At 49.6% G+C, this 12,500-nt stretch overlaps 1 protein-coding gene across 1 annotated transcript in view; it reads left to right on the top strand.

The window, feature by feature from the left end:
• Positions 1-12,500, top strand: part of LOC124022817 (dachshund homolog 1-like) — a 62,491-nt gene that overhangs the window by 43,189 nt on the left and 6,802 nt on the right. Inside the window, exons 7-10 of the mRNA XM_046337498.1 lie at positions 4,141-4,337; positions 6,053-6,203; positions 8,833-8,970; positions 10,174-10,245. Of these exons, the coding sequence (XP_046193454.1) occupies positions 4,141-4,337; positions 6,053-6,203; positions 8,833-8,970; positions 10,174-10,245 (558 nt within the window). The remainder of the gene's footprint in view (positions 1-4,140; positions 4,338-6,052; positions 6,204-8,832; positions 8,971-10,173; positions 10,246-12,500) is intronic.

The following is a 12,500-nucleotide window of genomic DNA, read 5'->3' as shown; positions in this document are numbered from 1 at the left end:
ACACTTTAACGTTAAGATCAAACATCAGAAGACGTCTGACAGTTAATCCACTTTATCCACCATAAGCATTTTCCTTTAAACTTCATTCAGACCTCACCTCTCTCTACTTCCGCTGACAGTCAGGAAGCTTCACTTGGTGGAGTTCATCAGCCCGAGGGATGGAAGAGGAGGAGAGGAGAGAGGAGAGAGGGATGGAAGAGGAGGAGAGGAGAGAGGAGAGAGGGATGGAAGAGGAGGAGAGGAGAGAGGGATGGAAGAGGAGGAGAGGAGAGAGGGAAGGAGGGATGGAAGAGGAGGAGAGGAGAGGGTGAAGGAGGGATGGAAGAGGAGGAGAGGAGAGAGGGAAGGAGGGATGGAAGAGGAGGAGAGGAGAGGGGGAAGGAGGGATGGAAGAGGAGGAGAGGAGAGAGGGAAGGAGGGAGGGAGAGGAGAGGAGAGAGGGAAGGAGGGATGGAAGAGGAGAGAGGGAGAGGAGAGAGGGAAGGAGGGATGGAAGAGGAGGAGAGAGGGAAGAGGAAAGAGGAGAGAGGGAGAGGAGTGAGGGAGAGGAGAGAGGGAAGGAGGGATGGAAGATAAGGAGAGGAGAGAGGGAAGGAGGGATGGAAGAGGAGAGAAGGAGAATGATGGAAATAAAAAATGGAAAAATGGAAAACAATGACCTTGGTTGGGGAGATCTGCAAATGAGAGGATGGGGGGAGAGGAGAGGAGAGGGACAGGAGGGGGGTCGAGGGGTTGGGAGAAGAGGGTGGAGGGAAGGATGGAGAGGAGAGGAGGGAGAGGAGGTAGGGATGGATAAAACAGTAACTCAAAGAGGATCAGTCACATCAAAGGAGGGGAGGAGAGAGGAGGGGGATCCATACTGCATCCTGATGACGCTGCAGTACAAAGCAGGGGGAGGCGGGGGGTAAGGGGCCACAGGAGGAGAAGTAGAGTTGGACACCCTGCGTTTGACGAGCGCTGAGCAACACCTGACACTGACAGACTGCTAATTACATCTAGTACTGATATAGAGGAAGGCTTTTAGGGACGGGAGAGGACATGAAAAGAGAGAGGTTGAGGGAGAGGGAGGGAGAGAGAGAGCAGGAGGGAGGGAGAGAAGGAGAGAGAGGGAGGGAGAGAGAAGGGAGAGAGAGCGGGGAGGGAGGGAGAGAAGGGAGAGAGAGAGGAGAGGGAGGTAGGGATGGAGAGAGAGAGAGAGAGAGAGAGAGAGAGAGAGAGAGAGAGAGAGAGAGAGAGAGAGAGAGAGAGGGGAGAGAGAGAGGGGGAGAGAGAGAGAGAGAGAGGAAGAGAGAGAGAGAGAGAGAGGGGGAGAGAGAGAGACCACAGAGAGAGAGAGAGAGAGTTGGGGAGAGAGAGAGACAGAGAGAGAGAGGGAGAGAGAGAGAGAGAGGGAGGGGGAGAGAGAGAGAGAGAGAGAGAGAGAGAGAGGGGAGAGAGAGAGGGAGAGAGAGAGAGGGAGAGAGAGAGGGGAGAGAGAGAGAGAGAGGGAGGGAGAGGAGAGAGAGAGAGAGAGAGAGAGAGAGAGAGAGAGAGAGAGGGAGAGAGAATGGGGACATGCTTTTCACCCTTCAATGTGGCACTAGCCTGTTTGCCAAGATTGGAGGCCTGGGTGGGGGCTGAAGATGCTTTGGTCAGCTAAGTGGAGTAAAATGTGATTGTGTGTGTGTGTGTGTGTGTGTGTGTGTGTGTGTGTGTGTGTGTGTGTGTGTGTGTGTGTGTGTGTGTGTGTGTGTGTGTGTGTGTGTGTGTGTGTGTGTGTGTGTGTGTGTGTGTGTGTGTGTGTGTGTGTGTGTGTGTGTGTGTGTGTGTGTATCCGTGCCTGTGAGGTAAATCTAATTCAACCCCATCAGACTCAGGTGAAGCTGAGACAGTCTGTAGATAGAACACAGTGAACTCCACTACTCATAAAGCCCTTTCGTCTTTCTTCAAAAATAGTTTTTAGGATTATAATGTAATGTAAATGTAATTCAGAGTATTGTAGGGCAGAGTATCCACCACAGCCTGGCTTGTAAACTAGTCTTCAAGCTCCATTAACACGTCTACTTGTGTAGTTTCCAGAACCAGGTTGTCCAGGTCGGGATCAGCTGTGTTTTATTGGTCTCATTAACAGTCTACTACAGAACCGTGTCTCTCCTCTCCACACAAAGTGACTTATTTTCCCTCCCAAACTTCTAAAGTTTAAACATTAGTAATTAGCTGCTTTGGAATGAAGTGTAATGAACCTTCATCTAAAAGACATATTCATTTGGTCTTCATTGTGAGTCGTAGAAAAAGTCATCATGGCAACAAAAGAAAAAGGCCCTCCTCTCTCAAACAGTGACTTACATGGAGAGGAAATAAGACTCACAGAGCTGTTGTTGTGCTGCCTGGGTCTCACTGTTTAACATGAAATAAGACTCACAGAGCTGTTGTTGTGCTGCCTGGGTCTCACTGTTTAACATGAAATAAGACAGAGCTGTTGTTGTGCTGCCTGGGTCTCACTGTTTAATATGAAATAAGACAGAGCTGTTGTTGTGCTGCCTGGGTCTCACTGTTTAACATGAAATAAGACTCACAGAGCTGTTGTTGTGCTGCCTGGGTCTCACTGTTTAACATGAAATAAGACAGAGCTGTTGTTGTGCTGCCTGGGTCTCACTGTTTAACATGAAATAAGACAGAGCTGTTGTTGTGCTGCCTGGGTCTCACTGTTTAACATGAAATAAGACAGAGCTGTTGTTGTGCTGCCTGGGTCTCACTGTTTAACATGAAATAAGACAGAGCTGTTGTTGTGCTGCCTGGGTCTCACTGTTTAACATGAAATAAGACAGAGCTGTTATTGTGCTGCCTGGGTCTCACTGTTTAACATGAAATAAGACAGAGCTGTTGTTGTGCTGCCTGGGTCTCACTGTTTAATATGAAATAAGACAGAGCTGTTGTTGTGCTGCCTGGGTCTCACTGTTTAACATGAAATAAGACTCACAGAGCTGTTGTTGTGCTGCCTGGGTCTCACTGTTTAACATGAAATAAGACTGACAGAGCTGTTATTGTGCTGCCTGGGTCTCACTGTTTAACATGAAAGGAGAGGAGGTTAAACAACACTACTCAATCTGATCTGTAGAGGAGGTTAAACAACACAACTCAATCTGATATAATAATAATAATAATATATGCCATTTAGCAGACGCTTTTATCCAAAGCGACTTACAGTCATGTGTGCATACATTCTACGTATGGGTGGTCCCGGGGATCGAACCCACTACCCTGGCGTTACAAGCGCCATGCTCTACCAACTGAGCTACAGAAGGACCAGAGGAGGTTAAACAACACAACTCAATCTGATCTGTAGAGGAGGTTAAACAACACAACTCAATCTGATCTGTAGAGGAGGTTAAACAACACAACTCAATCTGATCTGTAGAGGAGGTTAAACAACACAACTCAATCTGATCTGTAGAGGAGGTTAAACCACACAACTCAATCTGATCTGTAGAGGAGGTTAAACAACACAACTCAATCTGATCTGTAGAGGAGGTTAAACAACACAACTCAATCTGATCTGTAGAGGAGGTTAAACCACACAACTCAATCTGATCTGTAGAGGAGGTTAAACAACACAACTCAATCTGATCTGTAGAGGAGGTTAAACAACACAACTCAATCTGATCTGTAGAGGAGGTTAAACAACACAACTCAATCTGCCATAGAGACTCTGACACTAATTAAAGAAACAGAGCAGCTGTTGCCTTTACGCCAACTGGCAGAGATAGCAGGCGTCTGTCTGTGACAGTGAGGAGCAAGACAAAGAGGGAGAACGTGTGTGATTTTAAACTTGGCCATGACATAGTTATCAGTAGTGCAGGAGAACAGACATCTGTGAACACAGTATTACAGTCTACTCAGGGGACCGTGTGTGATTCCATCTGTGTGTCTTCAGTGGTGCCACACTGAAAAGGTTGGGTGTTCGGAGGTGGGTGTGGTTTCTTGTGTTTGTCAGTTGTAGTTTAGTCGTGGACACAGCCAATCACAATCTTCCTCTATTTTGCATGTTCTGAATAATGAATATCACCATCACTCTCTCTTTGTCTTTCCCCAGAAGAGCCCAACACAACGGTAGATGCATTCTGATGACTTCTCTGCTATTCTCTTTTGTCTGTCCTCAAGATGACTGTGGTTCCCTGAGCACCCAGACAGTCAGAGAACCAGTCAGAGAACCAATCAGAGAGCCAGTCAGAGAACCAATCGGAGACGGCTATGAGAGGCTGTCGTTATCGGGGCGGAAGCTTCCTCCAGGGTTCCCCGGGCCCTTTATCTTCCCTGAGGGGCTTTCGTCAATAGAGACTCTGCTCACTAACATCCAGGTGGGGCTCTACTCTCTGTTCTCTACTGAATCGTCCCAGAAGGTGTAATGGTGGCCATGTTTTGCTAAACCATGTTTTGCTGAACCATGTTTGGCAGAACCATGTTTTGCTGAACCATGTTTTGCTGAACCATGTTTCGCTGAACCATGTTTCGCTGAACCATGTTTTGCTGAACCATGTTTGGCTGAACCATGTTTGGCTGAACCATGTTTGGCTGAACCATGTTTTGCTGAACCATGTTTTGCTGAACCATGTTTGATATTGGAGGCTGTATCTTCCTTCTCTACTCACAGTTTATCACACATCTGGATGAGTAACTCCACCTCACCTCATCTCTCTGTCTGTGTCTCTGGGCTCCTCCTCACCTCATCTCTCTATCTGTGTCTCTGGGCTCCTCCTCATCTCATCTCTCTGTCTGTGTCTCTGGGCTCCTCCTCATCTCATCTCTCTATCTGTGTCTCTGGGCTCCACCTCATCTCATCTCTATATCTGTGTCTCTGGGCTCCTCCTCATCTCATCTCTCTATCTGTGTCTCTGGGCTCCTCCTCATCTCTATATCTGTGTCTCTGGGCTCCACCTCATCTCTCTGTCTGTGTCTCTGGGCTCCTCCTCATCTCATCTCTATATCTGTGTCTCTGGGTTCCACCTCATCTCATCTCTCTATCTGTGTCTCTGGGCTCCACCTCATCTCATCTCTCTATCTGTGTCTCTGGGCTCCACCTCATCTCATCTCTCTATCTGTGTCTCTGGGCTCCACCTCATCTCATCTCTATATCTGTGTCTCTGGGTTCCACCTCATCTCATCTCTCTATCTGTGTCTCTGGGCTCCACCTCATCTCATCTCTCTATCTGTGTCTCTGGGCTCCACCTCATCTCATCTCTCTATCTGTGTCTCTGGGCTCCACCTCATCTCATCTCTATATCTGTGTCTCTGGGTTCCACCTCATCTCATCTCTATATCTGTGTCTCTGGGCTCCTCCTCATCTCATCTCTCTGTCTGTGTCTCTGGGCTCCTCCTCATCTCTCTGTCTGTGTCTCTGGGCTCCTCCTCATCTCATCTCTCTATCTGTGAATTTAAGTAAACATTTTGACTGTAGATAAGAAATGTAGAGACTACAGTGATGTATAGATTTAGATTAGAGATGTAGAGACTACACACTACATCAGACTACACACTACATCAGACTACACACTACATCAGACTACACACTACATCAGACTACACACTACATCAGACTACACACTACAGTGATATATAGATTTAGATTAGAGATGTAGAGACTACACACTACATCAGACTACACACTACATCAGACTACACACTACATCAGACTACACACTACATCAGACTACACACTACAGTGATATATAGATTTAGATTAGAGATGTAGAGACTACACACTACATCAGACTACACACTACATCAGACTACACACTACATCAGACTACACACTACATCAGACTACACACTATAGTGATGTATGGATTTAGATTAGAGATGTAGAGACTACACACTACATCAGACTACACACTACATCAGATTACACACTACATCAGACTACACACTACATCAGACTACACACTACATCAGACTACACACTACATCAGACTACACACTACATCAGACTACACACTACATCAGACTACACTCTACAGTGATGTATATATTTAGTGTAACAGCCTCTTGATGTGTGTCTTACTCTGTGCCCTCCAAGCAGGGCTTGCTGAAGGTTGCCATAGACAACACGCGCGCTCAGGACAAGCAGGTGCAGACGGAGAAGTCAGAGCTGAAGATGGAACTGTTCAGAGAGAGGGAGCTCAGAGAGACACTGGAGAGACAGCTCACCATGGAGCAGAAAAACAGAGGTCGGTTAACACTACATTACCCACAACACACTGCACACTACACTACATTACCCACAGTGAACTGTTCAGAGAGAGGGAGCTCAGAGAGACACTGGAGAGACAGCTCACCATGGAGCAGAAAAACAGAGGTTAACACTACATTACCCACAACACACTGCACACTACACTACATTACCCACAGTGAACTGTTCAGAGAGAGGGAGCTCAGAGAGACACTGGAGAGACAGCTCACCATGGAGCAGAAAAACAGAGGTCGGTTAACACTACATTACCCACAACCCACTGTACACTACACTACATTACCCACAGTGAACTGTTCAGAGAGAGGGCGCTCAGAGAGACACTGGAGAGACAGCTCACCATGGAGCAGAAAAACAGAGGTCGGTTAACACTACATTACCCACAACACACTGCACACTACACTACATTACCCACAGTGAACTGTTCAGAGAGAGGGAGCTAAGAGAGACACTGAAGAGACAGCTCACCATGGAGCAGAAAAACAGAGGTCGGTTAACACTACATTACCCACAACCCACTGCACACTACACACATTACCCACAGTGAACTGTATCAGGAGAGGGAGCTAAGAGAGACACTGGAGAGATAGCTCACCATGGAGCAGAAAAACAGAGGTCGGTTAACACTACATTACCCACAACACACTACACTACATTACTCACAGTGAACTGTTCAGAGAGGGAGCTCAGAGAGACACTGGAGAGACAGCTCACCATGGAGCAGAAAAACAGAGGTCGGTTACACACTACATTACCCACAACCCACTGCACACTACACTACATTACCCACAGTGAACTGTTCAGAGAGAGGGAGCTAAGAGAGACACTGGAGAGACCCTCACCATGGAGCAGAAAAACAGAGGTCGGTTAACACTACATTACCCACAACACACTGCACACTACACTACATTACCCACAGTGAACTGTTCAGAGAGAGGGAGCTAAGAGAGACACTGGAGAGACAGCTCACCATGGAGCAGAAAACAGAGGTCGGTTAACAGACATTACCCACAACACACTGCACACTACAACATTACCCACAGTGAACTGTTCAGAGAGAGGGAGCTAAGAGAGACACTGGAGAGACAGCTCACCATGGAGCAGAAAAACAGAGGTCGGTTAACACTACATTACCCACAACACACTGCACACTACACTACATTACCCACAACACACTGCACACTACACTACATTACCCACAGTGAACTGTTCAGAGAGAGGGAGCTAAGAGAGACACTGGAGAGACAGCTCACCATGGAGCAGAAAAACAGAGGTCGGTTAACACTACATTACCCACAACATACTGCACACTACACTACATTACCCACAGTGAACTGTTCAGAGAGAGGGAGCTCAGAGAGACACTGGAGAGACAGCTCATCATGGAGCAGAAAAACAGAGGTCGGTTAACACTACATTACCCACAACCCACTGCACACTACACTACATTACCCACAGTGAACTGTTCAGAGAGAGGGAGCTAAGAGAGACACTGGAGAGACAGCTCACCATAGAGCAGAAAAACAGAGGTCGGTTAACACTACATTACCCACAACACACTGCACACTACACTACATTACCCACAGTGAACTGTTCAGAGAGAGGGAGCTAAGAGAGACACTGGAGAGACAGCTCACCATGGAGCAGAAAAACAGAGGTCGGTTAACACTACATTACCCACAACCCACTGCACACTACACTACATTACCCACAGTGAACTGTTCAGAGAGAGGAGCTCAGAGAGACACTGGAGAGACAGCTCACCATGGAGCAGAAAAACAGAGGTCGGTTAACACTACATTACCCACAACACACTGCACACTACACTACATTACCCACAGTGAACTGTTCAGAGAGAGGGAGCTAAGAGAGACACTGGAGAGACAGCTCACCATGGAGCAGAAAAACAGAGGTCGGTTAACACTACATTACCCACAACACACTGCACACTACACTACATTACCCACAGTGAACTGTTCAGAGAGAGGGAGCTAAGAGAGACACTGGAGAGACAGCTCACCATGGAGCAGAAAAACAGAGGTCGGTTAACACTACATTACCCACAACACACTGCACACTACACTACATTACCCACAACACACTGCACACTACACTACATTACCCACAGTGAACTGTTCAGAGAGAGGGAGCTAAGAGAGACACTGGAGAGACAGCTCACCATGGAGCAGAAAAACAGAGGTCGGTTAACACTACATTACCCACAACACACTGCACACTACACTACATTACCCACAGTGAACTGTTCAGAGAGAGGGAGCTAAGAGAGACACTGGAGAGACAGTTCACCATGGAGCAGAAAAACAGAGGTCGGTTAACACTACATTACCCACAACCCACTGCACACTACACTACATTACCCACAGTGAACTGTTCAGAGAGAGGGAGCTAAGAGAGACACTGGAGAGACAGCTCACCATGAAGCAGAAAAACAGAGGTCGGTTAACACTACATTACCCACAACACACTGCACACTACACTACATTACCCACAACCCACCGGCACACCATACTACTCATCTCTGTTTCTGGTGAGCCCTGAAAACAAGCACTGCAATTCCTCACAATTCTCAACTGTTGTGTGTATTTCAGTGCTGATCCAGAAGCGTCTGAAGAAAGAGAAGAAGAGTAAGAGGAAACTTCAGGAGGCTCTGCAGTTTGAGTGTAAACTGAGAGACCATGCTGAGCAGACTCTGCAGCAGACTGTAGCGTCAGACAGAGCCCTCTGTGGTAAGTCTAGTGGTTAGAGTGTAGAGGCGGCAGGGGAGCCTAGTGGTTAGAGTGTAGAGGCGGCAGGGGAGCCTAGTAGTTAGAGTGTAGAGGCGGCAGGGGAGCCTAGTGGTTAGAGTGTAGAGGCGGCAGGGGAGCCTAGTGGTTAGAGTGTAGAGCCTAGTGGTTAGAGTGTAGAGGCGGCAGGGGAGTCTAGTGGTTAGAGTGTAGAGGCGGCAGGGGAGTCTAGTGGTTAGAGTGTAGAGCCTAGTGGTTAGAGTGTAGAGGCGGCAGGGTAGCCTAGTGGTTAGAGTGTAGAGGCGGCAGGGTAGCCTAGTGGTTAGAGTGTAGAGGCGGCAGGGGAGCCTAGTGGTTAGAGTGTAGAGGCGGCAGGGAGCCTAGTGGTTAGAGTGTAGAGGCGGCAGGGTAGCCTAGTGGTTAGAGTGTAGAGGCGGCAGGGTAGCCTAGTGGTTAGAGTGTAGAGGCGGCAGGGTAGCCTAGTGGTTAGAGTGTAGAGGCGGCAGGGGAGCCTAGTGGTTAGAGTGTAGAAGCGGCAGGGTAGCATAGTGGTTAGAGTGTAGAGGCGGCAGGGGAGTCTAGTGGTTAGAGTGTAGAGCCTAGTGGTTAGAGTGTAGAGGCGGCAGGGTAGCCTAGTGGTTAGAGTGTAGAGGCGGCAGGGTAGCCTAGTGGTTAGAGTGTAGAGGCGGCAGGGTAGCCTAGTGGTTAGAGTGTAGAGGCTAGTGGTTAGAGGGGAGCCTAGTGGTTAGAGTGTAGAGGCGGCAGGGGAGCCTAGTGGTTAGAGTGTAGAGGCGGCAGGGGAGCCTAGTGGTTAGAGTGTAGAGGTGGCAGGGGAGCCTAGTGGTTAGAGCGTTGGACTATTAACCGGAAGGTTGTAAGTTCAAACCCCCGAGCTGACAAGGTACAAATCTGTCGTTCTGCCCCTGAACAGGCAGTTAACCCACTGTTCCTAGGCCATCATTGTAAATAAGAATTTGTTCTTAACTGACTTGCCTGGTTAAATAAAGGTAAAATAAAAGTTTTTACATTTAATTTACATTTGACTCTTCACTCTTCGTTTTCACTTCATGGTGCAGTTCTACGTTGTCATTTATGTTCCTTTATGAAAATGAATGTATCGCCCTTTTACTTCTCATTTACTAGCAATTAGATGTGATAATTAATGACTAAACTCCTGCCTCTCCGTCATCATTACCCTCCAATCAGACTCACTGACCCAGGAAGTAGACAACGGTAACCAAGGTAACGGCAGGACTGACGCAGAGGCAGCGATACAAGGTACGGCAGCTTCTGAATGGCTCATCCATTGAGCGTGTAATAATATTCCTATCTGTTATGAAGGTGTTTCAGAGCATTTCAGATGCTCTCATTGCTCTGTGTATCAGAACGACATCTACCCCCTCTCTCTCTCTGCTGCAGAGTTCCCCTCAGACCCCATCTACCCTCTCTCTCTCTCTCTGCTGCAGAGTTCCCCTCAGACCCCATCTCTCTCTCTCTCTGCCCCCATCTACCCCTCTCTCTCTGCTGCAGAGTTCCCCACAGACCCCATCTACCCCCTCTCTCTCTCTGCTGCAGAGTTCCCCTCAGACCCCATCTACCCCCTCTCTCTCTGCTGCAGAGTTCCCCTCAGACCCCATCTACCCCCTCTCTCTCTCTCTGCTGCAGAGTTCCCCTCAGACCCCATCTACCCCCCTCTCTCTCTGCTGCAGAGTTCCCCTCAGACCCCATCTACCCCCTCTCTCTCTCTGCTGCAGAGTTCCCCCCAGACCCCATCTACCCCTCTCTCTCTCTGCTGCAGAGTTCCCCTCAGACCCCATCTACCCCCTCTCTCTCTGCTGCAGAGTCCCCCACAGACCCCATCTACCCCTCTCTCTCTCTGCTGCAGAGTCCCCACAGACCCCATCTACCCCTCTCTCTCTCCTGCTGCAGAGTTCCCCACAGACCCCATCTACACCCTCTCTCTCTGCTGCAGAGTTCCCATCTACCCCCTCTCTCTCTGCTGCAGAGTCTCCATCTACCCTCTCTCTCTCTGCTGCAGAGTCCCCATCTACCCCTCTCTCTCTCCTGCTGCAGAGTTCCCCACAGACCCCATCTACCCCCTCTCTCTCTCTGCTGCAGAGTCCCCCTCAGACCCCATCTACCACCTCTCTCTCTCCTGCTCCAGTTCCCCACAGACCCCATCTTCTACCCCCCTCTCTCTCTGCTGCAGAGTCCCCCACAGACCCCATCTACCCCTCTCTCTCTCTGCTGCAGAGTTCCCCTCAGACCCCATCTACCCCCTCTCTCTCTCCTGCTGCAGAGTTCCCCACAGACCCCATCTACCCCCTCTCTCTCCTGCTGCAGAGTTCCCCACAGACCCCATCTACCCCCCTCTCTCTCTCTGCTGCAGAGTTCCCCTCAGACCCCATCTATCCCCCTCTCTCTCCTGCTGCAGAGTCCCCACAGACCCCATCTACCCCCTCTCTCTCCTGCTCCAGTCCCCATCTACCCCCTCTCTCTCCTGCTGCAGAGTTCCCCGACAGACCCCATCTACCCCCTCTCTCTCTCCTGCTCCAGACCCCATCTACCCCCTCTCTCTCTCCTGCTCCAGTCCCCATCTACCCCCCTCTCTCTCTGCTCCAGTCCCCATCTACCCTTCTTCTCTCTCTCTCTCTCTCTCTGCTCCAGTCCACATCTACCCTCTCTCTCTCTCTCTCTCTCTCTGCTCCAGTCCACATCTACCCTCTCTCTCTCTCTGCTCCAGTCCACATCTACCCTCTCTCTCTCTCTCTCTCTGCTCCAGTCCACATCTACCCTCTCTCTCTCTCTCTCTCTCTGCTCCAGTCCACATCTACCCTCTCTCTCTCTCTCTCTGCTCCAGTCCACATCTACCCTCTCTCTCTCTCTCTCTACTCCAGTCCCCATCTACCCCCTCTCTCTCTCTCTCTCTCTCTACTCCAGTCCCCATCTAGCCCCCCCCCCTCTCTCTCTCTCTCTCTCTCTACTCCAGTCCCCATCTACCCCCTCCTCTCTCTCTCTCTCTCTGCTCCAGTCCCCATCTAGCCCCTCTCTCTCTCTCTCTCTCTCTCTCTCTCTCTCTGCTCCAGACCCCATCTACCCCCCCCCTCTCTCTCTCTCTCTCTGCTCCAGACCCCATCTACCCCCTCTCTCTCTCTCTCTGCTCCAGACCCCATCTACCCCCTCTCTCTCTCCTGCTCCAGTCCCCATCTACCCCCCTCTCTCTCTCCTGCTCCAGTCCCCATCTACCCTCTCTCTCTCTCTCTCTCTCTACTCCAGTCCCCATCTACCCCCTCTCTCTCTCTCTCTCTCTCTGCTCCAGACCCCATCTACCCCCTCTCTCTCTCTCTCTGCTGCAGACCCCATCTACCCCCTCTCTCTCTCCTGCTCCAGTCCACATCTACCCTCTCTCTCTGCTCCAGTCCACATCTACCCTCTCTCTCTCTCTCTCTCTGCTCCAGTCCACATCTACCCTCTCTCTCTCTCTCTCTCTCTGCTCCAGTCCACATCTACCCTCTCTCTCTCTCTCTGCTCCA

Source organism: Oncorhynchus gorbuscha, unplaced genomic scaffold (genome assembly GCF_021184085.1).
Source record: "Oncorhynchus gorbuscha isolate QuinsamMale2020 ecotype Even-year unplaced genomic scaffold, OgorEven_v1.0 Un_scaffold_1440, whole genome shotgun sequence".
Taxonomy (NCBI): domain Eukaryota; kingdom Metazoa; phylum Chordata; class Actinopteri; order Salmoniformes; family Salmonidae; genus Oncorhynchus; species Oncorhynchus gorbuscha.
This window is presented reverse-complemented; position numbering and strand designations above follow the sequence as displayed.